Source organism: Gracilinanus agilis, chromosome 2 (genome assembly GCF_016433145.1).
Source record: "Gracilinanus agilis isolate LMUSP501 chromosome 2, AgileGrace, whole genome shotgun sequence".
NCBI lineage: Eukaryota > Metazoa > Chordata > Mammalia > Didelphimorphia > Didelphidae > Gracilinanus > Gracilinanus agilis.
This window is the reverse complement of record NC_058131.1, coordinates 478,076,603-478,099,506: the sequence shown is the minus strand read 5'-3', so window position 1 is coordinate 478,099,506 and position 22,904 is coordinate 478,076,603. Positions and strand designations below refer to the sequence as shown.

General features: G+C 38.6%; 1 protein-coding gene across 1 annotated transcript in view; it reads left to right on the top strand.

Moving 5' to 3' along the window:
- Positions 1–22,904, top strand: part of DPF3 (double PHD fingers 3) — a 414,482-nt gene that overhangs the window by 284,042 nt on the left and 107,536 nt on the right. Inside the window, exon 7 of the mRNA XM_044659971.1 lies at positions 5,669–5,806. Coding sequence (XP_044515906.1) covers positions 5,669–5,806 — 138 coding nt within the window. The remainder of the gene's footprint in view (positions 1–5,668; positions 5,807–22,904) is intronic.

Below are 22,904 nucleotides of genomic sequence, written 5' to 3'. Positions count from 1 at the left end.
CTTCTCCTTCTCCTTCTCCTTCTCCTTCTCCTTCTCCTTCTCCTTCTCCTTCTCCTCCTTCTCCTTCTCCTTCTCCTTCTCCTCCTCCTCTTTCTCCTCCTCCTCCTCTTTTCCTTCTTCTTACTCTTCCTTCTTCTTTCTCCCTTTTTCTCCTTTTCCCCTTCTCCTTCTTATCATCATCATCATCATCATCATCATCATTATCATGATCATTATTGCTGTCACCACCACTAATACTAGTACTACAATTATGACGACTATCTTTTAGAGACTTGTCTCCCTAGCCTCCCAGGCTAGAAGTGCAATGGCCACTAATGGACCTGATCCCAATATTGGTGAGCACAGAAGTTTTAACTTGTTCTACTTTTCCTACCTGAGTCTAGTTGCCTTCTCTTGGGGGTTCACCATGTTGGTGCTGGACCTAATGTGGCTTTTGCCCTGTTGCAATTTCAAGTTCAAGTAGCTAGGTGGCTGAGTGTGAAGAGGCCCTAGACTTGGAGTCAGGAAGACCTGAATTCCAATTTGAACCCAGACATTTACTAGCTAAATAAGTGGAATGTGGTATGTAAGAGTCAGCAAGAAGGATATTTTGGTTATACCAGAGTACATGAAGGAGAGTAAGGTAGTTAGAAGTGACCCTAAGTAGAAATGCAAATGAAAAACATATGATTAATCACCTGGTTTGATAGATATATGATTAGGGATTTTGACTTTAAGTGATCACTGTATTGCAAATATTAATAATATGGAAATAGATTTTGAACAATGATACATGTATAACCCAGTGGAATTGCTTGCCAGCTCCAGGAAGGGGGAGGGAAAGAATATGAATTGTGTGGCCATGGAAAAATATTCTAAATAAATAAATAAATTTTAAAAAAGAAGTGACTCTAGACAAATCACTTTAACTGTCTGCTTCAGTTTCCTCAACTGTAAGACAGAGCTAATAATAGTATCTAACTCCCAGGGTTGTTTGAATATCAAATGAAATATTTGTAAAGTGATTAACACAATGCTTAGCACATAGTAGGTACTCATTAAATGCTTTCACCCTTCCCTCCTCCTGCCACCATCAAATGTAATTGGGAAGCCCTAGATTCCAATACTACCTCAGATAATTATGAACTACATGATTAGACAAATCACTTACCTTTTCTGTGCCTCACTAGGAGTTGGATAAAATTTCCTCTAAGATGTTTTCCAGTCTTATGAACTTTTGAGTATTTTTCATATCTGTCTCCTTCTCTCTACTCATTTGGCCACTACTCTAGTTCAGACTCTCATCATATTTTGCCTGGGCTATTGTAATACCCTCCTTATTAGTTTTCATGCTTCAAGTCTGCCCCTTCTCTAATTTATTCTCCACAAAACTGCTGAAATGACATTTCCAAAGCAGAGATCTGACTATCCCACTCCCTTCTTCAGTAAACTCCATTAGCTTCTTACTACCTTTACTCTCTTTCATGCACTTTTGGGTTAGCCAAAATGCCCTTCTTATTACCTCTAACATAACACATTCCATCTCCTATCTCAGCGGCATTGCATTGACTCTATTCTATAGGTAGAATGTCTCTTTTCCTCCTCTTGTAAAATTGCTGGTTACCTTTAAGGGTTGGATTAAGTCACCTTCTAAACTAGGACTTTCCTGATTCCCTAGCTGCTAGTGCCTCTTTGTTCTTAAAAAATATCACCGTGGATTTTAAAAAAATACTTAACCTATCTTCCTTCCCCCTCTATAGAAGGTAACACACTTGAGAACAGGAACTCATATTTTTTTGTCTGTCTCAGTAGGACCTAGCAGAGTGTCTGGCACAGAGTAGTTATTTAATAAACGTATGTCAATGGATTGTTTTGTTTTTTTTCAAGAATTCTGCTTTGTTGAAGATTTTGGCCACCATCTTCTGCTTTGTTTTGTTTGGGTATCATGCCTACTACATTCAACATTATTGACTTATTATATTTGACAGGAACTATAGAAGGTTCAGTCTGCCATCTTCTTGTTTGAACTGAACTACCCTTATTTTGCAAATTGTGCTTGCACTATCCGGGGTTCATTTGTTTTTTCTTAATATGTACATTACTGTAAGTGCAACTGCCATGTATACATCCTGGATCATTGTAGTCACAAGCTTCTCAACAGTCTGGACCATTAGGATCTGTCTTTCTTCAGTGATTGTTTTCTTGTTATTTAAATATGTTGGATCAATGCAAATTAATTTATTCAAGTGTTTGGAGGATATTTGGTATATATAGTTTTCTGCTATGGCTCTTGTCCTCCAGCTCCATTGGCCATATGACCATTTGTTAGGGATGTTATAAGGGATTTTTTTTGCATTGGGTAAGAGATTAGACTACGTGACTGTTAAGGTTTCTTCTAATTAGAAGAATTTGTGATATGTTGTGTCTATGTAACACCAGCTTATTTGGTAAGAGAATGTTGAACAGCTGGTATAGTGTCTTCCTTTTATCTATATGGCTGTAGAATTCTTGATTTCCTTTAAAAATTGGGTACCATCTTTGATTTCATCAGCACCATCCAAGTCTTTTCTAATACATTATAAACATAGCTAATGATTAGTGTTATGTCTGTTTTATAGATGAGGATGTTAAGGCCCAGAGAGGTAGGTTATCCAGAGTAAAAAGATGCTTTAGGAACTGATTTACAGATGGATTCAAGATTTAGGACTCCTTAATCTAAGCTTAAATCTATGAGTAATTGCTTTTGGTGATTCCTTTTATTTTCCTGCCAAATAACAATAACAACAACAACTAACTCAGCTACCCACTGTCTGTTCTAAGCTCCTCTTATAGAACCTCAGCAAAGTCATTTTTATTGAGTAAGGAAGAGAGCTTCTTCTCATTGTACATTCAGAATTAGGTTTCCTGCTGGGGTTAAGTTCCCTTGCTCAAATTGCTCCCAGATGCCTCTCCTGCTGAAGGCAAGAAGAAGAAAGTGGGGAGAAAGTTCCCCTTTGCCGAAAGAGGGGGATGTACACAATAAGCTCTGCATTGATAATCTTATTGGTCTGGAAAGGGGACAAAAATGTTTCTGCTCTCTAAAGGATTCACCCTGGAGAGAAGCATAGAGGGGAATAGGGTGTGATTGCCCTTGTCACCCTTGTCCTCATTCCATGCTTGTTCTGTGCCAGAAACATAGGATCCAGGTGCACATTTTCCAAAATTGGAAAGATGATGAGAATTGTAGATAGGGACAGAATTTGCTCCTTCCTCTGAACCTCAGCACCTAGGACAGCACTTCAGTGCTCCATGCCATCAGAAACTTGTAAGTAGCAAGCACTTAAATCATTAACTTTCTTTGTTGGATTGAATTCCTTCTAAATATGAGTTTTTTAGAAGCATTGATTTTAAAGGTGCCTAGGACAAAGGACCAGCTGATGGAAAGAGATGCTTTAATTGGAGAATGGAAATGTAGCATTTTCTAAATATCTCAGGCTTGAGTTTTACTCTGATTCTACATGATAGACAGTTCATTAGTTAAATTATTACCCATTCATTAAGAAGAATTGTGTGTGATGCCTTATGTACTCCTGAGAGTCTTTGACTTGGAATCAGGAGGATCCCGGATCAGAAGGATCCCAACTTAAATACTTGTGTACAAGTTGCTTATAGTCTCTGTGACTCCATTTCTTTTTTTTAAATTTTAGAATATTTTCCATGGTTACATGATTCATGGTCCCCACCTTCTTCTTCCCTCCCTGCTCCTGGAGCTAACAAGCAATTGCACTGGGTTATACATGTATCATTGTTCGAAACCTATTTCCATGTTATTCATAGTTGCAGTAGAGTGATCTTTTAACACCAAAACCCTAATCACATCCCCATCAAACTATGTGATCGATCATATGTTTTTCTTCTGCATTTCTGTTCCCACATTTCTTTCTCTGAATATGGATAGCATTCTTTCTTCTAAATTCCTCTGGATTATCCTGGATTATTGCATTACTGCTAGTAGAGAAGTCCATTACATTTGATTGTGCCACAGTGTTATCAGTCCCTGTGTACAATGTTCTCCTGGTTCTACTCCTTTCGCTCTGTATCAATTCCTGGGGGTCTTTCCAGTTCACATGGAATTCCTCCAGTTCATTATTCCTTTCAGCACAGTAGTATTCCATGTGACTCCATTTCTTTAATGGTAAAATTAAAGTTAGACTTAGTGGTCTCTAAGGTCCCTTCCATCTCTAAATCTAGAATTCTATCCTCCCCTCCCCTTCACTCTTAAGGAGGAAATATCAGAATTCTTCTCTTAGTTATTTGTCCCAATGGACAAAATTTAGAAGTTGCAAGAGCTCTTTTGAAGGGTTAGATAAAGCATATGAAAATGTGTGAATGATTTTTTTTTTGCTGAAAGTAAGATAATACTCATGGGAATATTACATCAATTATAAGTCAAGAATCTGATTATATCACTGGGGAACTCCCTCCACTGATATAGTTTGCATTTGGTCTATAATTTATAATCTCAGAGTTGTCTGAAACTCAGAGAGATTAAATGACTTGCTTATGGTCACTTATCTAGCAAGTATCACAGGCATGATTTGAATCTAGGTCTTTTGACTCCATTCTATATACTACTACATCACACCTTCTTCCCTCTTTCTTCTTCCTTTATCCCTCTCTTCCTCCCTACCTCTCTGCCTTGTCTCCTCTCCTGTGCTCCCCTCCTTCCCCCTCCCCTATTTCTATTAATTTCATTCATTAATTTAAGATGAGCATCTGATTTCTATAAAGTCCAGTTGCCAAAGTCAAGGGCCAGTTTCAAAGCAATTGCTGGCATTTAGGAATACCAGGTTCTTCATGGCAATGGCAGATTATGCTGTACCACTAATGTCCAAGAGCATAGCTCTGCTTGCCTGCCTGTAGGGGCAATGGCAGTTAATAATCTCAAATTCTTCAGAATGAGAATTAAGATGCATTAGTGTAGACAGGCAAGGTTTGTGTTCTTGAGGGTGGTAGTGTGGCTATTTCCTGGATAAATTTGGAGTGACATAGCATGGCACATGGCTTAGACTTTGGAGACTTGTTTTTTTCCATACAGGTGAAAAGACCTCCAAGACTTCCAACCTTAGTACAAGGCTCATGGTGGGGCTCAGTGGGGGAGTCTGACTTAAAGTATGTTAACAAACTTCTGCTCCCTTAACAACCTGGATGACTTTCTAGTGAGCAACCATCCAGGAAGAGTTTCTTCCTTTTTCCCTTTTCTCCTTGCATTTCCCTCTTAGACTTGCCTGTATTGATTGCCATACTTGCCTTTTCCTTTTGAAATGAGGTGCTAATGAAAGCACTGGTTAGGAAAGAATGCTTTTGAGATCTTTAGGTTACAGAGTGTCTTGGCTGTGTAACTGAAGCTCTTAAGCATCCATCAAAGATATCTGAATCTTATAGCTCATCATTGTGGAAGTTGTGGGAATTATTTGGAGGTGAGGGATAGAGAAAGGGTAATGATGAGATCGCAGGTTGAAAATGAGTCCCATGTAAAGCTTTAATAAATCATAGCTTCAAATGAAACTTATTTTCTAAAGAAGCCTTGGAGTCTTCTGGATTGAAATCAGCAGGGGTGGGTGATATTTTGGAGAATGAAAACAAGAGTAGCAGAAGGTGCTGACCTGTCACCCTCTTTACCCCTTCCTTTATCTTGTTTCTCCTTTAGTCTGTGGTAAACGCTACAAGAACCGGCCAGGGCTCAGCTATCATTATGCTCACACTCACCTAGCCAGTGAAGAAGGGGATGAAGCCCGGGAGCAAGAGACACGGTCCCCCCCTGTCCACAGAAATGAAAACCACAGACGTGAGTACCATCTTATCCTTTGCTTTGCTTTTGATTTATTTGTCTGAGCCTGGGATGAAATGGTGGAGGGAGGGAGGAATGGATAAAGAGCTGGGAAACTCTCTCTCTCTGTCTCTGTATCTCTCCTTCTCTGTCTTTGTCTCTCTGTCTCTCTCTGTTTCTGTCTCTTTCTCTGTCTCTCTCCCTCTTCTCTGCCCCCCAACCTTTCCAATGTTTCTAGTCACTCTTATTGATTTGTTCCACGCCGTGGGGGAAGCTGGATTTTTGAGCAGAACTGTTTAGCTCTCTCTGTTACTAAGCTGAGCTCGAGGACTCCACACCAGCTCAGCATGAGCCATGTGGAAGGCCGAATTTCTATCACTGTTCCCAGAGGGAGGGAAAGGAAGTGGTTAAAGGAAGAAATAGGAGGGGTCCTTAACTAGCCCAACATCAAATGTCAGTCCTGCTGTGGCTGTTCCTCAGATCAAGGAAATCTACCACTTGCTTCTATAGAACCAAGTTTTGACTTGCCCAGCTAGTGATGAATTTGGTACTACTGCCTTTGGGCCTGTCTATTCCAACTGAATATTGAATTTCACCATTCAGCAGCCATCATGAGCTATAAGAAAGTGTCTTTGATTTATTGTTCTGTGCACTGACTCTGGCTTTGTTTCTGGAGTCAGAATTCTGCTGCAGGAGCCCTTTGCCCTGTCTATAGTGCCCGAGAGTCTTCAAGCTGTTTTGTATGTGCACTTGGCTTACAAACATTATCTGTGTATCTTTATCCTTTTAGAAGCAGTGTTCAGCAAACCTAAACAGACCCCTGAAGGACTTTTATTTCTTAATCATTTTCACTTTCCTTCCTCTGCTGGACCAACCTCCAAGCTATTGTTTGGTTGTTCATGACTCCAGTAACCCACAAACACTGAGTTGGTAGTGGGGGCGCTTGATATGGTCTTAAAACTGGGTACTTCTTTCTATCATCATAACCTAAAATCGAGAAGACCCTTACAAAATCATTTTTTGTAGGTGCTGATGCTTATAAATCATATGGCAATAAATTTGGAACTGAAATCTTATAGGTGATCTTATCCAATGCTTTGACTTTATGGAGAAGAAAACTGAGACCCAGAGATTAAACTAAGACCCAGGGATTTAGGGGCAACTAGGTGATATAGCAAGGGATGGCTAGATGCCTCAGTGGATAGGGTACTGGGTCCAGAGTCAGGAAGACTGGAGTTTAAATCCAGTCTCAGACACTTTCTAGCTGTGTGACCTTGGGCAAATCACTTAACCTCTATTTGTCTTAATTACTTGGAGAGGGAAATGGCTAACCATTCCAGTATCCTTGCCAAGAAAATCCCATTGACAATCATCTGTGGGGTCACAAAGAGTCAGATATGACTCAACAACAACAAAAACAAAGATGTACTATAATGGACAGAGTGCCAGGACTGGAGTCAAGAATCTCTGAGTTCAAATGAAGCCTGGGCAAGTCACTTAATTTCTATTTGCCTCAGTCTCCTCAAATATAAAATAGCAATATTTTGTATTTATATTTATTTATTATATAAAATAATATATTTTAAATATAAATATTTTATACATATAATATTTATACTATATTTATATATATATCAAAATAGCACTTTCCTCCCAAAGTTGTTATGAGGCTCAAATAAGAAAATAATTGTAAAGTACTTAGCACAGTGCCCCACACCTAGAAGGAGCTATATAAATGTTGATTGTTATTATTAAAGGACTTGCTGAAGGTCACATAAGTAAATGAGTGGCAGGGGTCCTCTAACTCCAAATTCAGTTCTCTTTTCCCTGTACCACACTGCTTTCCCAAGAGATAGGAGAAATAAATGCTTTAGAAGCTTGGCCAAGTGTTTTCCTGTTCATTCTCTTAGTTTGGTGGGAATTAATGTGAAAATATGCAATGTAACAGTTTTAAAAAGATCAGAGCTTTTATATATGAGTATCCCTTTCACCCAAGTTACTACTCTTCTTACTTCGTATTTAATTGCTCTGTATGAATTTCAGTTGCTAAATTTCAGATTTAGAATCAAAATATAAGAAAGATTGATTGACTGCCCCCAACTTTCAGCCTAAAACGAGATTTGGAATAATTAACATTTGTCTCTAGGTAAAAATTTGTTCTTGTATGTTCCTCCTGTGCCTGGAGAACAATTCTTTGTGTGACCTTAACACGGAGAACCTCCCCTTTCTCCATTTTTCTTACTCTCTTTCTGGGGACAGGAATTCTTCTGTCAAAAGGGCCATATCTTTGGTGGAAAAAAGTCTGATGGACTTCTCCTGCCTTTCCCACTTGTTCTTCCTACTTCTCCATCTCCCCCTCTCCTGAACATCTGTAATGCTGATTCTTCTGTCCTCTCCCTGGGGAGAGGCTTCTGTGTCCTAATCACCCCCACTGTTTAGTTCAAGAAGAGGCTAAGGCTGAATCTTCCTTCTGGGACACAGCTTCTTTCCTTCTCATAGTGTGACTATATTATTTTGAAAGTATTTATTAAATTGCTATTATTTCTAACCCCTCTCCTCCCTGCCCCCTCCACAAACACTTTCTACTCCAAAGCCTTTTTTAAAATCAGTATATTTTCCCCCTCCAAGGTTCTCTTTTCATCCTATCAATCTTAGAATTATTTTCTTCCCTTGCTCTTTGATTTCCTGTTTCTTGTGTAGCCTTGCTTAACTATAGCTCCTCCCAGTATTTCAGGTTGAGTGGCTGCAGGGTCTGAGCAGAATAAAGTAATATCCTCCTTAGCTCTTTACCTGATCCCCTCTGGGTTGCACATTCACATCTGAGAAGGGCACAGGCATTTTCCTCCCTCTCTCAAGCACTGGCTTCTGGCATGATCTTATTGGCTGGAAACCCTTGGCAACTCGCTCTTTGCAGAAAACCACCCCTTGTTTTCAATAGAGACCATTTCCTCTTCTTAGGTGGATGTGTCTTTGTAAGAAATCTCATCTTGATTCTTGCTCATATCTCCAGGCCATTTTGCATTTTCCATTCAGTGTCTTGCATCATGGTTGCAACTCTCTCTATTCCTCCTTTTCCCCTCTGCCGATGAGGAGACCAGTTCTTCCAGGAGACTGACCAAAGGTTTCAAACCATGTGGAAGATAATTGTTATATCATGGGATGAAGGAGTTCTTCACCTGGGCAAAAACTCAAGCAATATTTCCACTCATGCTTCCTCACACCCTCATTTGAAGATTGTTTTTGATTAATCTCAGTTTTGCTAATGACTTGCCCTCAAGGAGCTTGCAGTCTATTAGGGGGTTACTGCGTAGTTACTGGTGGTATTGTAAAATCAAGTCAGAGTGATGGGTGGGGGAAGTGGCATTAATAGTTGAGAGAACCAGAAAAGGTCTCTCGAAGGAGACATTTGAGTTGAGCTACATTATGAAAGACTTAAATGCTAAACAGAATAGTTTGTATTTCATTCCAAATACAGAGGGAAACTACAGAAGTTTCTTGAATAGAGGAATGATATTATGATACCTTCACTTGAAGGTTATTCCATTGGAAATGATGTGGAAAATAGGTTGGAGAATTGAGAGAATTTAGATACCAAGAGATTAAGAAGGTTATTGTAGTAGGCCAGGGGAGAGTTGATGCAAGAGCCCAAGTAAGTCATATAGCCTTTCAGAGCCTCAGTCTTATTATCTGCAAAAGGGGCATCATTCTACCTGTAGTATTTTATGAAGTTGTGGGGGAAAAGTTTTGCAAACTTTAAATAGCTCTATAAATGTGCTAGTAGCATTATTTCCCCCTTGACATTCACATCATCACTCTCTATTGTTTGCTGTTCCATCCTTTTCCTAGCTCTGAAAGATATCAATGTAACCCCCTTCTCCCCTCAATTGGTGAATTCTCTTTCTACTAATGAAAATTGAGGCAAGTTGTCATGAGCTCTCCCTATTCCCTTAGTGCGGTCTCAAAATCTCTTCTCTTTCCTTGCTTCTGTTTTCTTAAAGATGGTATTTCTCCTTGCCAAAGCCAATGCTTCTTGTGTCTGTGGTCCCATCAACTTCTCTCTTCTCAAGGATTTTGCCTCCCTTATCTTTCCTTCTCTCACCCTCATCATTGGTTTCTTTTTATCTTGGGATTCCATGATGCTCAGGTCTATTTGATCCTTAGAAAATTTACCAATGAATGGGGACAGTAAAGCAAAGTTGAAAGAACACTAGGCTTGGAGAGTTAGGTTTGGATCCTGCCTCAGATGCTACCTTGTGACCATGGGCTAGTAGCTTAATCTTTGAAAGTCTTAGCTTCTCAGGAGGTCTTTCTTTCAGTATTCTGGGAAAATCCTAATAGATCCATCCTTTACAGCATTTGGAATGTCTCCTTCCCTTTATCTTTTTCTCTCTTCCCTCTTTCTGCTCTCCTTTTTACTCTTACTCTCTACCTCTCCCCAACTCTTTCACTCTCCACCTTGCCTCTTCTCTTCTACCTGTTATCCCTCTCTCCTCTCCCTCTCCTGCCCTCTTTCTTCTTCTGCCATCTCTCTCTTATCTTCCCTCCCCTTTTCTTCTTTCTTCTTCCTTCTCTGCTTCATACCCTCTCTTCCTCTTCCCTTCTTTCTTCTCCCTTTCCTCCTTCCCCTTCTGACCCTTTCCATCACTGTCTCTTTCCCTCCCTTCCCCTCTGTCATTTTCCCTCCTCCTTTCTCCCTTTCCCCACTTTCCCTTTCTCCCTCTGTACACCATTTCTCATGAGGGGCTTCTGAAAGCTTTTCATCATTTCCTCCATGGCTCATTCTGCTGCTGTCCATCTTTTCCATGTGTGTTAATTGCCTCCATCATTAATATAAAGTCATTAGCAGCTCCTACTGTTTGTGGGAGAGCCAGGGCATTGGCTCCATCCTTCCCCCTCTATAATGGTAGGTAGGCACGTGTTATAAATTGGCTGTGACAGGTCTGCAGTGTCACAAGGTCTTAGCTTTGGGAATCTGCTCTACACAGGCTTTGGAAGTGGGGGAGGGAGGCATTAATCCAAATGGCTAATCTGTAGTCTACCAAAGAGAGGGTCTAGACACATAGTAAATAACAAATGCTGATTATTTTCTTAAGCAGAGCAGCAGGGAGATGCAAGCAACCTGTTTTGCCCTAAGGAAAGAAAGTCAAATGGACTCAGAGCAGTCTCTTGGAGTTTGCAGGGCCCTGGGCAGGTGGGTTTATATAGACTGCTGCAGTGTAGGCTTCTTGACTTAATTTTTCTCTCCCTGCTGCTTCCGTTCCATCTCTGTGCTCCCTTTCTCCCCTGAAACTGCAACGCCAGAGAAGCCCATTGCTCTTCCCAGAGCCTGCTGTGAACACAGTGGTCCTGCTGGCCCGCTGGTGCTGAAAGGGCATCTTTGGAGCAGCGCTGGTGCTGAGGCCAGTTATTGACTCGCCCTCCCTGGGCATCTCCATCCCCCACCCCTCCCACTGCTGCCAGCTCAGCAGTCAAAGGCTGTACCTTGTGCCCTCTTTCTCTTTGCTAGTTTAGGCCCACTTCCTATCCTGCATTCTTGTTTTTTCTTCAACTGAGGTTTCTTTGCACTCTCTCTCTCCTTTGTGTCCTTGTCTTGGCCTTAGGGCCAGCAACCCTGAGAAGCTGAGAGAATGGAGTTCAAATGGCCACCTTCTAGACATAATTCTCCCTCATTGGACATTCTGAAGTAGGATTCTACCCCCCACCTTCCCCAGCAACCCCTGCCTTATTTTTCGTGTTCAAAAAGGTCTTTGTTTCCTATCTCCCCAAATGGCAGTTATGTGATGCAGTGGAAGGAGTGCTAAGCTCAGAGCTAGGAAGAACTGAGTTCAAATATGATCTGATACACTTACATTATCATCTGAATGACTTAAATTTTCTTTTTCTGTGTGAATGAAATTGGATTATTTAATTAATAATATTTTAATCAGCAGAAATTAAATTGAGTCAGTTACTGTGAAGTAGCTAGAATTTTATAATTCTTTGAATCTTGCTCCAAATTATAGAGCATATTGTTTTAATACTAGTGTATTGGTGCAACTGCTTAATTAAAAAAATTATTATTGATAGAATTTATCCACAAGTGTCCCTGTTCATCCTACCCCCAACTCCAAATCACAGAGAGTATCATCCGGGTGACTTAAATTTTCAAACCCTGTGGAAGATAATAGTCATGTCCTAGGCTGAGGAATTGCTTCACATGGGGAAGAACTCAAGAACATTCATAAACACCATGCATTTATATGTGACCCCAGGCAAGCCATTTCACCTCAGTCTGATTTAGTTTCTTCAATGGGAAAAGAGGATAATAATTCACCTCCTTCCCAGGGATGTTGTAAAGATTAATTGATATAATTTTGTTATTGATAAACTTAGCACAGTACTCAACTAATTCTTTCTTTCCTTTCTTCCACCTTAGAATAAATACTAAATATTAGTTCCAAGGCAAAAGAGTGGTAAGGGCTAGGGAACTGGGGGTAAGTAAGTAAGCCCAAGGTTAGACAGCTAGGAACTCTCTGAGGCCAAATTTGAATCCAGAACCTCCTGACTCCAGGCCTGGCTCTCTATGCATTGAATCACCTAAACATGATGTCCCTAAACATGAACATTTCAATATGTAAAGAGCAAAAATGACATTATAAAAAAACAACTATGAGATTATTAAGTGGTTAAAAAATTTGAAAATGTATATTAAATTTAACAACTTTGTTAAATTAAATTTAACAATTAACAAATGCCAGTGATGAAATTGCTCTAATCATGTGTTCTTTGGAATTTTTGCTTTTCTACATGGATTGAGATGGATGAGAGAATGGATGTACTTAAAATCCAAAAGGAGATATATTTTCAGACATTGCCAATAAGTTAAATTTGTTTTGCTTAAATGAATAAGTAACCCTTCCATATTGTGAGGGTTAAGGGCTTGGTACCCCTAAGATCTGGAAAATCCACATATAATTTTTTGACCTTTCCTTCCAATGAGAAAAGTCTGACTTTTTTTCTTTTTCTTTTATGGGGTGTTACAGCACCTTATTTTAAAATTTGGGTTAAGTATTTGATCATAGGCTATATGTAGGTCATTTTTAGCTTTTGTGTGTCATCTGCTGGCTTTCATGTTATTTTTGCAAAGTAACTTTTTTAACTTTAAAAAACAAATTGTATATATCGACATAAAAAGATAAAATATGTTGATATTATACAATACTATGTACACATTATGCACTTCTGTATTTCTAAACTTTTTCTATATCATCTGTTGGCCTTTGTGTGTCATCTGTGGCTTTTGCAAAACTCCTGTAAAATTCCCATTTAATTTCTTTTGTTAACTTGCAATATATAGAAACCTCAATGGGGAAATTCATATGTGGAAGGGATATTTGGACTTATGTATCATAAAGGAGGCTTTCTATTCAATCAGTCATTCAATGAACAAATATTTATTAAGCAAGTACTCTACACGAGGCAGGGAGCTGCTAGGCAGTGCAGTAGATAGAGTACTGGACTTGGAATAAGGAAGACTCATCTTTATGAATTTAAGTCAGGCTTCAGACACATTGGCTGTGTGACCCTGGACAAGTCACTTAATCCTGTTTGGCTTAGTTCCTCATCTTTCAAATGAGCTAGAGAAGGAAATGGCAAACTACTCCAGTATCTTTGCCAAGAAAACCCCAAATGGGGTCATGAAAAGTTGGTTAAGAGTGAAAAAGGCCTGAACAACAAAAATGTGCCAAGCACTGTTATAAGCCAGTGATGAAGACAATTAGTGAAAAATTCCCTTCTTCTAAGGAACTCGGTAGTCTAATGTGGGGACAGCAAGGTGTATATAAAGAAAGTAAGCACAAAATACTTAAATACCAAGCAGTTTGGAAAGGAGGACTCTAGGAGTTTAGAGGATCAGGAAAGCATTTATGCATAAGATGGTTCTTGAGGTATATTTTTTTTAAACCTTTAGTGTCTGTCTAAGAATTAATACTGTGTATTGGTTCCAAGCCAGAAGAGTGGTAATGGCTGGCAAAAGGGGTTAAGTGACTTGCCCTGAGTCAAACAGGTAGGAAGTGTCTGAGGCCAGATTTGAACACAGGACCTCCCATCTCTGGGCCTGGCTCTTGAACTCTATCTTGAAGGAAGAAAAGGAATCGAGTCAGAGGTAAGGAGGAAATCTGTCCAAGACGTGTGGTACAATGAGTGTGCAGAAGCAAGGTAATGTAAGGTGGAATATTCTGTGGGAGGAAAAGAGAAAAGACAAATTTGGTTGGTTCACAATATGGGAGGAGATATGAGGAGAGATCATGAGTTAGTGGGCAATGAGATAACAAAAATAAAAAAAGAGAGCATTAATAATAATTTTAACAGGGATTATTCTATCTTCTTCACTTAAAACCAGAATGTAAAATTAACTCTTTTCCAAAGAATTTATTTTAGTCTATGATTCATAAATGTATAGTAGCACATTTTGTATTATGCAAATTCAACAAATACTCATTAAGTGAATTATTATGCACAGAAGACTGGGCTAGGAGCTGTAGGAAATCCAAGGATATATATGACTTGGTCCCTATCATCTAAGAGCTATATTCTCTACTTCTCATTATGACATAGTATCTATAATATCTTTCGAACTCCTAAGAGGATATGATATGTAAATATTCAGGTGTTATACTACTTATTGTTGCTATTATTTAGTTGTTACAGGCATTTCTGATTATTCATGACCCCATTTGGGGTTCTCTGAACAAAGATACTGGAGTGGTTTGCCATTTCCTTCTCCAGCTCATTTTATAAATGAGGAAATTGAGACAAATAGTATTAAATGACTTGTATAAGGGTACGCAGCTAGAGTGTTTGAGATTGGATATGAATTCAGGTCTTCCTGACTTTGGGTCCATGCTTTATCCATTGTGCTACCTAGCTGCCTGCATATGATAATATGTATATGTATATATATTATACTCCCATATATAATATATACATATATATTCCTAGAATCATGAGATAGATGGGATCTCAGAGATTGTGTAACCCAGGTTATACCTGAGTAGAAATTCCTTTTACAACCTTGTTGACAAGTGGTCATCTAGCTTCCAATGATAAAGATACTTTCCAAAGGCCCTCATTCCATTCTTATGTGGCCCCAATTTGTTAGGAAGCTTTTTCTTATCTCAAGCTGAAATCTGTCTTTCTTTGACTTTGACCTATTATGTCTCATTTTTGCTCTTTGGGACAGATCAAAAGAAGTTTACTCTCGCTTTTACATGTTACCCCTATTCATACTTGAAGAGAGCAGTCTGATTCTTTCTCCTAATTCTATTTTTCAGGATAAACAAGTTATGTTCTTTGAAACAACTTATTAATTTTTTTGGCTTATCAGTTTGTCCTTTATTTTCTTTACAAAATATATTAATGCCTTTTGTTTTTATTATCTTCATTTGCCAATATATCCTTCCCTTTCTATCACCCAGAAAGCCTAACCTTGTAAAAGAATAGCTAAAAAGAAAAAAGAAAGTAAAATCATTTCAGCACAACTAACCAACACATCAATCAAGTGTGGTGCTATCTTATGTTCCATACCCACAGTCTTCCCGCCTCTCTTGAAATTAATTCTTGCATGCCATGATTTCATTTCCTCTCACCATCTTGAATGCTCTCTTCAGAGAACACCACAGCTCTATCAATTTCCTCTTGAAAATGTGGTGCCAAGATCTTAACAGAATCCTTGAGATGTAAGCTGACCATATCAGAATACAGTGGGATTATAACACACCATACTTCTGTTAATACTGTCTAAGATTGCATGGAAAGCAATGTGGGGTAGCTAGGTGGCTCAGTAGGAAGAGCTCCAAGTCTGGAGTTGGGAAGACCTGGGTCCACAGCTAGCCTCAGACACTTTCTTGCTGTGTAACCGTGGAACAAATTGCTTAACCCCAATTGACTAGCCCTTACCACTCTTCTGCCTTGGAACTGATACTTAGTATTAATTCTAAAACAGAAGGTAAGGGTTTAAAAAAAGGAAAAGAAAAGAAATGTGACTTGAACCTTAGTGTCAGGAAGACCTAGGTATAAATTCAGAACCTGACGTATACTAGCTGTATATTTAAACTTTTCAGTACCTTAGGCAATACTCCATAATTACATCTATCATCTGTCTGTCTGTCCATTTGTCTGTCTGTTTATTCTCTCTCTCTCTCTCTCTCTCTCTCTCTCTCTCTCTCTCTCTCTCCCACCCTCTTGCCAATCTGAATTGCTAGACAAAGTTTCCATACTGGGCATTCTGCATACTGATGAAATTGCAGGTTTGGCATCCCATCGTCCCTGTCAAAAAAAGAGATCACTTTTCATTTTGCTTCTTTTTATTTCTTTTTTGCTACCTCATCATGGCATTAAGGTTACTGCTCACTAAAATGCCAGATTTTTTCCCACATGAGTTGTTATCAAGACTTCCATGTATACAGTTGATTATTTGTACCCATATGTAGGACTTGACATTTTTTGGTTAGATTGAGCCCATTGTTCTAGCCCAGTGGTGGCAAACCTTTGGCACAGGTGCTAAAGATGGTATGCAGAGTACTCTCTGTGGGCATGTGGCCATCTCCCACCCCTGCCCCTAGAATTTGTTACTAGAAAGGCAGAGGGACTTGGGCAGAACTACTCCTCTCCTCCCTCTCCACCATGCCTGACAACATTTTTTCACATCACCTGCCCTTCTGCCTAGCAGCCCAATGGGAGCACTTTCTCCTTCCCCTGTGTGGGGTAAGGGGGTAAGGGCACACCCAGCACTCAGCTGGGGGGAGGGGCATGGCATGCAGTCTCTAAGAAGGATGGGCATGGCACTTGGTCTGGGGAGTGGGGTGGGTGTGGGGCCTGGCACTCCATCTCTAAGGGGTTCACCATCACTATTCTAGTCTACTGAGGATGTTTAGCATTGGATTTCTGTCATATAATATGCTACTTTGATGGAAATGTTAAATAAAAAAAGGAATAAGGACAGAGGTCCAGAATATGCTGTTAAATATATCCCTGTAGCTTGATATTGACCCATTAATTAATACTCTCTGAACAATTAATATATTTAAGATAAAAATGTTTTGTCAGATATATACATTTACACATCTGCACATCCACGCACACACACATACAAAATCTGCAACTTTATTCTGACCCATAGAGAAAAGTCTTCTGGCAGTTAATGTCAGGATCAAATAAGTTCTTTCCCTTCCGTGAGTGTGGAGGGCATATTGTTGTACTTTGCAGAAGTGGAAAAGGAGAATGTTTTTGGATAATTTATGCTGGTTAGAAAATCTGGAAACTAGTCCACTAAAGAGCAAATTATCTAAAAGAAACATACAATTTCATTGGCACATTGATATGGGAAGATCTAATGTAAGTTATCAAATAACATCTGCCCTCCAACATGTTGCCCCAGGGCACACTAATATAGTTTTTAAAAGACAAAGTTAAAACAACTTTTGAAACTAGATTAAAATATTTGGTTTGCTCAAAAGCTTATTTAAAAAAAGCCACATGATTCAGCAGAGCATGTTCACTTAGAGACTGGGTTTCATTTTATTCTCCCGGAGACAATGCATTCAGGCTTTGCTGCTAGGGAAAAGGGGATCTGAGATACATAGGTCTTCACTGAAATATCATCTGCCTTTAGCTCCAAATTGCATAAACTATACAACAAAGGAACTTTGAGAAATTGTGGGCAGGTCAATTTTAGAAAAAACATGGAAACACTTGCATGAAATAATGAAGAGTGAAATGAGCAAGAGACAAAAGAACATTGTGTATAGTTATAGCCACATTGCTCGAAGACTAATTGAATGACTGAGCTATTCTGTGTTATGAGAATATTTCAGATCAACTGCAAAGAACCTATAAATGAATATGCTATCCACTTCAAGAGAAAGAACTGAGATATAGAACTATGTATTGTATGGTTTCACATATATCTCTATGCCAAATGTTGCACTTTTCTAGTGCAGGGTGGAAAGAGAGAGAGGGAAAAAGTTTGGAACTAAAATAAAGAAGGAAGTAGAAGAAGAAGAAGAAGAAGAAGAAGAAGAAGAAGAAGAAGTAGAAGAAGAAGAAGAAGAAGAAGAAGAAGAAGAAGAAGAAGAAGAAGGAAGGAAGGAAGGAAAAAGGAAAGAAAAGAAGAATGGCTCTAGCATCTGGGTTTTAGAGTCAGAAGATTCAGGTTTGAAACCTGACGCACCTGAATGGTACAGTGGATATTTCAAGGGAGCCACAACTCTGTATCATCAAGCATTGCAATTCTGTTCTTTGATAGTTCCAGTGAAGGGGAACCTACAAAAGGTTTTATGTTAAGAAGGGTCCTTCATGCTCAGAAAGATTGAAAACTACTGGATGAGATAATCTTTGAGGTCCCTTCTAGTTCAAAATTCTGTGATTCTAAGACTGTCCAGTGCACCATAAGTTGTTTTCAACTTTGGTGCTATGTGCTATGCAATCATCTCCATGTTCTCTTCTGCCTCAGTTCCATTTGCAAGCCATGAAAGGACTACTTCTGTGAAGGCTGACTAAGGTTATGTGGTCATGTAACTGTTTGGTTTGTTCCTGTGCAAAGATAATTGTTCTACTTGGAGCCCAACTTACCACTCTGACAACACTTGTATTCTTGTATTATGCTCTAATCAAATGACCTAACTGGCCCAGATGTCAATCAATCAACAAACATTTTGTTAACACACTATATACCAGGTACTGTTAGGCACTGTGGATAGAAGTACAAAGAATGAAAGTGTACCTATTTGCAAGAAGCTTACATTCTAATGAGGAAGACAAGCCAAACAGTAGATCACAGGCACAGACCTACTTAGTATAAAGCAAGATCACACTGCCATCTTTATGATAAAAATTTTCAAACAGCAAACCAAGCAATATTTATTGAGCACCTACTGTATGCCTTGCCCAAGGCACTATGGAACACAAGGGAGAAGTGTATTTGCTCTTATTTGGGGAAAAAAGAAAGATGCACAGAAAATAAAGTGAGAATAATATGTGATAGTATATATTATAGTTCTATTTTCTTTTATCCATTTTTCAAATCCGTTTCCACAAACCATAAATCTATAGACCTTAAGCTTGTTTTGGGATTTGGGGCATGAACCTCCAGCAGTTTTCAGGATTTAGAAATAGATGAAAAACAGAGAAAGCAGAATGATTCAGGAGACAGATCTTAGTTCTTGGGAAAAACTCATTCAAACTCTTGATATTATTCTATATTTGTGACACAGAATCATTTGATCTAGGTCTCTGCCAGAGAGAAGTACCAGAGTCTGCCTATTTTGAAGCTGTTACTGTAGCTAGTATGTTTAGTTCTACTAGTAAATTTGTATTTCATTTTATAGGAGCTAGCTTTGGCCTGGAGCACCTAATCATGATCTGTTTCTTTCTTTCCACCTCTCTCATTCCATTCTAAACCTCCTCTATGATCTCACGGTCTCCTGATACTCCTTTCTCCCCTAGTTCATCACTTTTGTTTAGACTTCACTTTCTTCTTTATGCAATCTTGACCTGGTGAGTGGTCAGCTACTTCAATGCTATTCTCTCCTCTCACCTTGATCTCTTCCCCTTTCCCCCAACTATATTTATATGTTTATGTCATATAAATATCCAATGTCCTTCTGCCATTCTCACACCTGCTGATCCTTACCATTCATCTTTTATACTTCTAAACTCACCAACTACTGCTAGATGAGGTCGTAAAATCCTGCTGGCTGGGATCCATTACATATTCACATATCTGTCCTCAACATAGATGCTATAGTTGCATGGCAGTCTTTTTGTTCTTCTCTTACTGGCTCTCTTTCCCTTTTACCATAGCAACTATTTCAAACCTCCTTCACTCCTCTCAAGGTTTCACCTATACTCAGACTCCACGTTTTCTCCATAGATGACCTTGCCTCCTACTTTACATTTAAAATTGATGCTATCCTTCATATATTCCCTCAGCTTTTGTCCTTAATACTTCAATAACTATCTTTTAACTATTCATTCTTTCTTCTTTCTGGTCTCTGAGGATGGGCCACCTCTTTGCCAAGACTAAATTTTTTATGTTTCAACTCAAAATTTTTTTATCTTTTCTAGAATCTTACCTGTTAAATTAACAATATCTGTTCCCTTCATCATTCATTTTTTTCTGGCTCCTTTCTTTGTCTACAACCATACTTATGTCTTGGCTATCTTAAATAGATCTTCTCTCAACTCTCTACTTCCTTTAGGTCTATCTCTCCAACCCTTCATTGACAAATTCTAGAGAGATAATCTATACTCATAGGATCTTATTAATCTATGATTCCTAAAATTGAAAGGGGCCTCATAGAGCAAGTCCAACCTGTACTGGCAGAGGGAAAGGAATCCTTTACAGAAAGAGTGAACATAGTCATCAAATCTTCTGTTAAGTAACTTGAGGTGAGGTCTCACTAATTTAAAATGAAATGCATTCCTTATTTTGGACAGCCTTAGTTGTCAGGAAGCTTTTTCCTTGCACTGAACTAAAATCTGCTTCTCTCATTTACTTAAGCAAATATTAATTAAATGCCTACTATGTGTTATGTGCTGAGTATAAACAAAGATGAAAAAGGTGATACAGCCCTTACTCACTAAGAGTGTGATATAATTGAATCATAGGATGTAAAAGCTCAAAAGGGCATTTTTAGAGATCATCTAATCTACTCTCCCTCATTTTTAGGTGAGAAAACTGAGGTTTATGGAAGTCAAGTGACTTCATTAAAGACTTTCTTTAATTGGCAAGATCAAGACTCAAAGTCAGCTCTTTTTACTTCAAAGTCCAGTGCTCTTTCCTTTATACTATGCATCATCCAGGCAGGACATGATCTATGGTATTCGAATCCCCTTTTCCACCATCCCCTCTTTGGGCTAGTTTCCCTAACAGGTATTGAGGCTCAATTGACTCGAGGAATTAAGGGCTCAGCTGAATCAGTTCGCCAACCTTCAAGTCATATCTTTGTTGAATATCCTTCCCTTGATTTGACTAAATAAATTTCTTTTTAAAAATCATTTAATTATATCATCAGGGAGTGTGTTCTAGGATTAGGGAATGACTTGGATGGAGAGAATTCAGGGTGAGATTGGGGAATAGCCAGTAGTCCTGCTGTGCTAGAAGATAGATTCTAGGAAAGTTAGTAAAATGGACTGAAATGAAATGAAATAGGTCTAATCCCTTTCCTGGGGCAACAAGGTGGCACAGTGGATGGAGCAACAGGCCTGGTATCAGAAAGACTAGAGTTCATATCTGACCTCAGACACTTACTAGATGTGTGACCTCAGGCTTAATCCCTGCCTGCATAAAACTGGAGTAGGAAATGGCAAATCACTCCAGTATTTTTGCCAGGAAAATCCCATGAACAGATTCATATAGTCACGAGGAGTCAGATATGATTGAACAAATCCCTTTTCCAAATGAAAACCTTTCATGTACTTGTAGATAGCTATCATGTTCCCCCTAAATCTTTTCTTCTCCAGATTAAGCATTCCCAGTTACTTCAAACCAGTAGTTCTCAAAGTTTGGTCTCTGAATCCCTTGCAGGGTGTCAAACTGGCCAAAACCATTTTCACAATAATACTAACATTATTTGCTTATCAAAATACTCCCCTTTTTTCCAGCTACATGTCTGAGTGAGACTAGGTTTTCTTCATCTACTTAGATCAAAACACCCTAGTTCAATGGATTTAAAGCAGAAGCAGATAAGAGAATTCAGCTGTTTTCTATTATGCCAGACATTAAAGAGATTGGCAAAAATATGTAAAATAATGCCACTCTTCTCACTCCTTTTTTTTGGTTTTGTACAATATACTTACTTTTCACAAAACAAGTTATTTGTTTATATATAATAGATTTATTATCATCTTTAAGTGAATTACTAAATAGTTAAAATTTTTGATTAAAAACTAATGTTTGAAATTTTACTATGGTAACTGATAGCAGCTATAGCCCACATAAACAAAAGCTTTCTGGGATCCTTAACAATTTTTAAGAGGGTAAACAGGCTCTGAGACCAAAAATGTTTAAGAATTGATGCTTTCATCAATCCTTGAACAATATAGTTTGGAGTCTCCTTTCCCACATGGGTCATTTTCCTCAGTGTGTACTGCAACTGACTAATGTCCTTTTTAAAATTCAGTGCAAAGAACCAAATATAATAATCCAAATGTGATCTAACCAGGACAGGAGACAGTGAGTCCTCTCAAGTTTTTGCTGAAGCAGCTAAAAATCACATTTGTTTGTTTGGTAAGACTTTAGTTGGCTAACTATCACTAACTTGTGCTCCTTCTTGGACCTCCCTCATAGCATTCAATCTTGTTGGTTACCTCTTCTTCTTTCTCTTGATATTCTCTCTTTCCTTGGATTCCTTGAAATATCATTTTCCTTGATTCTATTCCTACTTTTGTTACCTCTCTTGGATCATTTTCTACACAGTTGAGTGTGAATTTATTAGAAAAATGTTTCAAATACCCCCCACCCCAGTTTCCTGCTTTCCCTTTAATTGACTGTTTTGGTGTTGTTTGTGCAAAAGCCATTTAATTTCACGTAATAGAAATAATTGATTTTATTTCCTGTAATCTCTTATTTAATCATAAACCCTGCCCTTATCCATAGATCTGGTGTCTATTTTTCTATGCTTCCCTAATTTACTTATTATATCACCCTTTGTGTCTACATCATGTACCTTTTTTGGCCTTATTTTGGTATATGACCATTTTCCTTTGTGAGCTCACTCTGATCCACCCTCTAAATGTTTCTGTCAGTCAAGGGTCTCTCTTTCTGGGCATCTTCACTTTCTTCTCACTATTAGTCGATCAGCAAGCATTTATTAAGGATCTATTGTTCCATGTTCCAAGCAATATACTAAGTGCTTAGGATATTAAAAAAATGCAAAATGCTCCTTGCCTTCGAGGAATTTATATTTTAACTAAGGAGACAAAATGTGCACATATAAATATAAAGGAAACACAGAGGAGATACAAATCTCCAAGTCAACTTTGGAGGGGAAGGTTTCATGGAGAAGATGATGCCTGAGTCTTGAAGGAAATAAAGAATTCTAAGAGGTAGAAGTAAGAAGTAAGATCATTGCCAGTA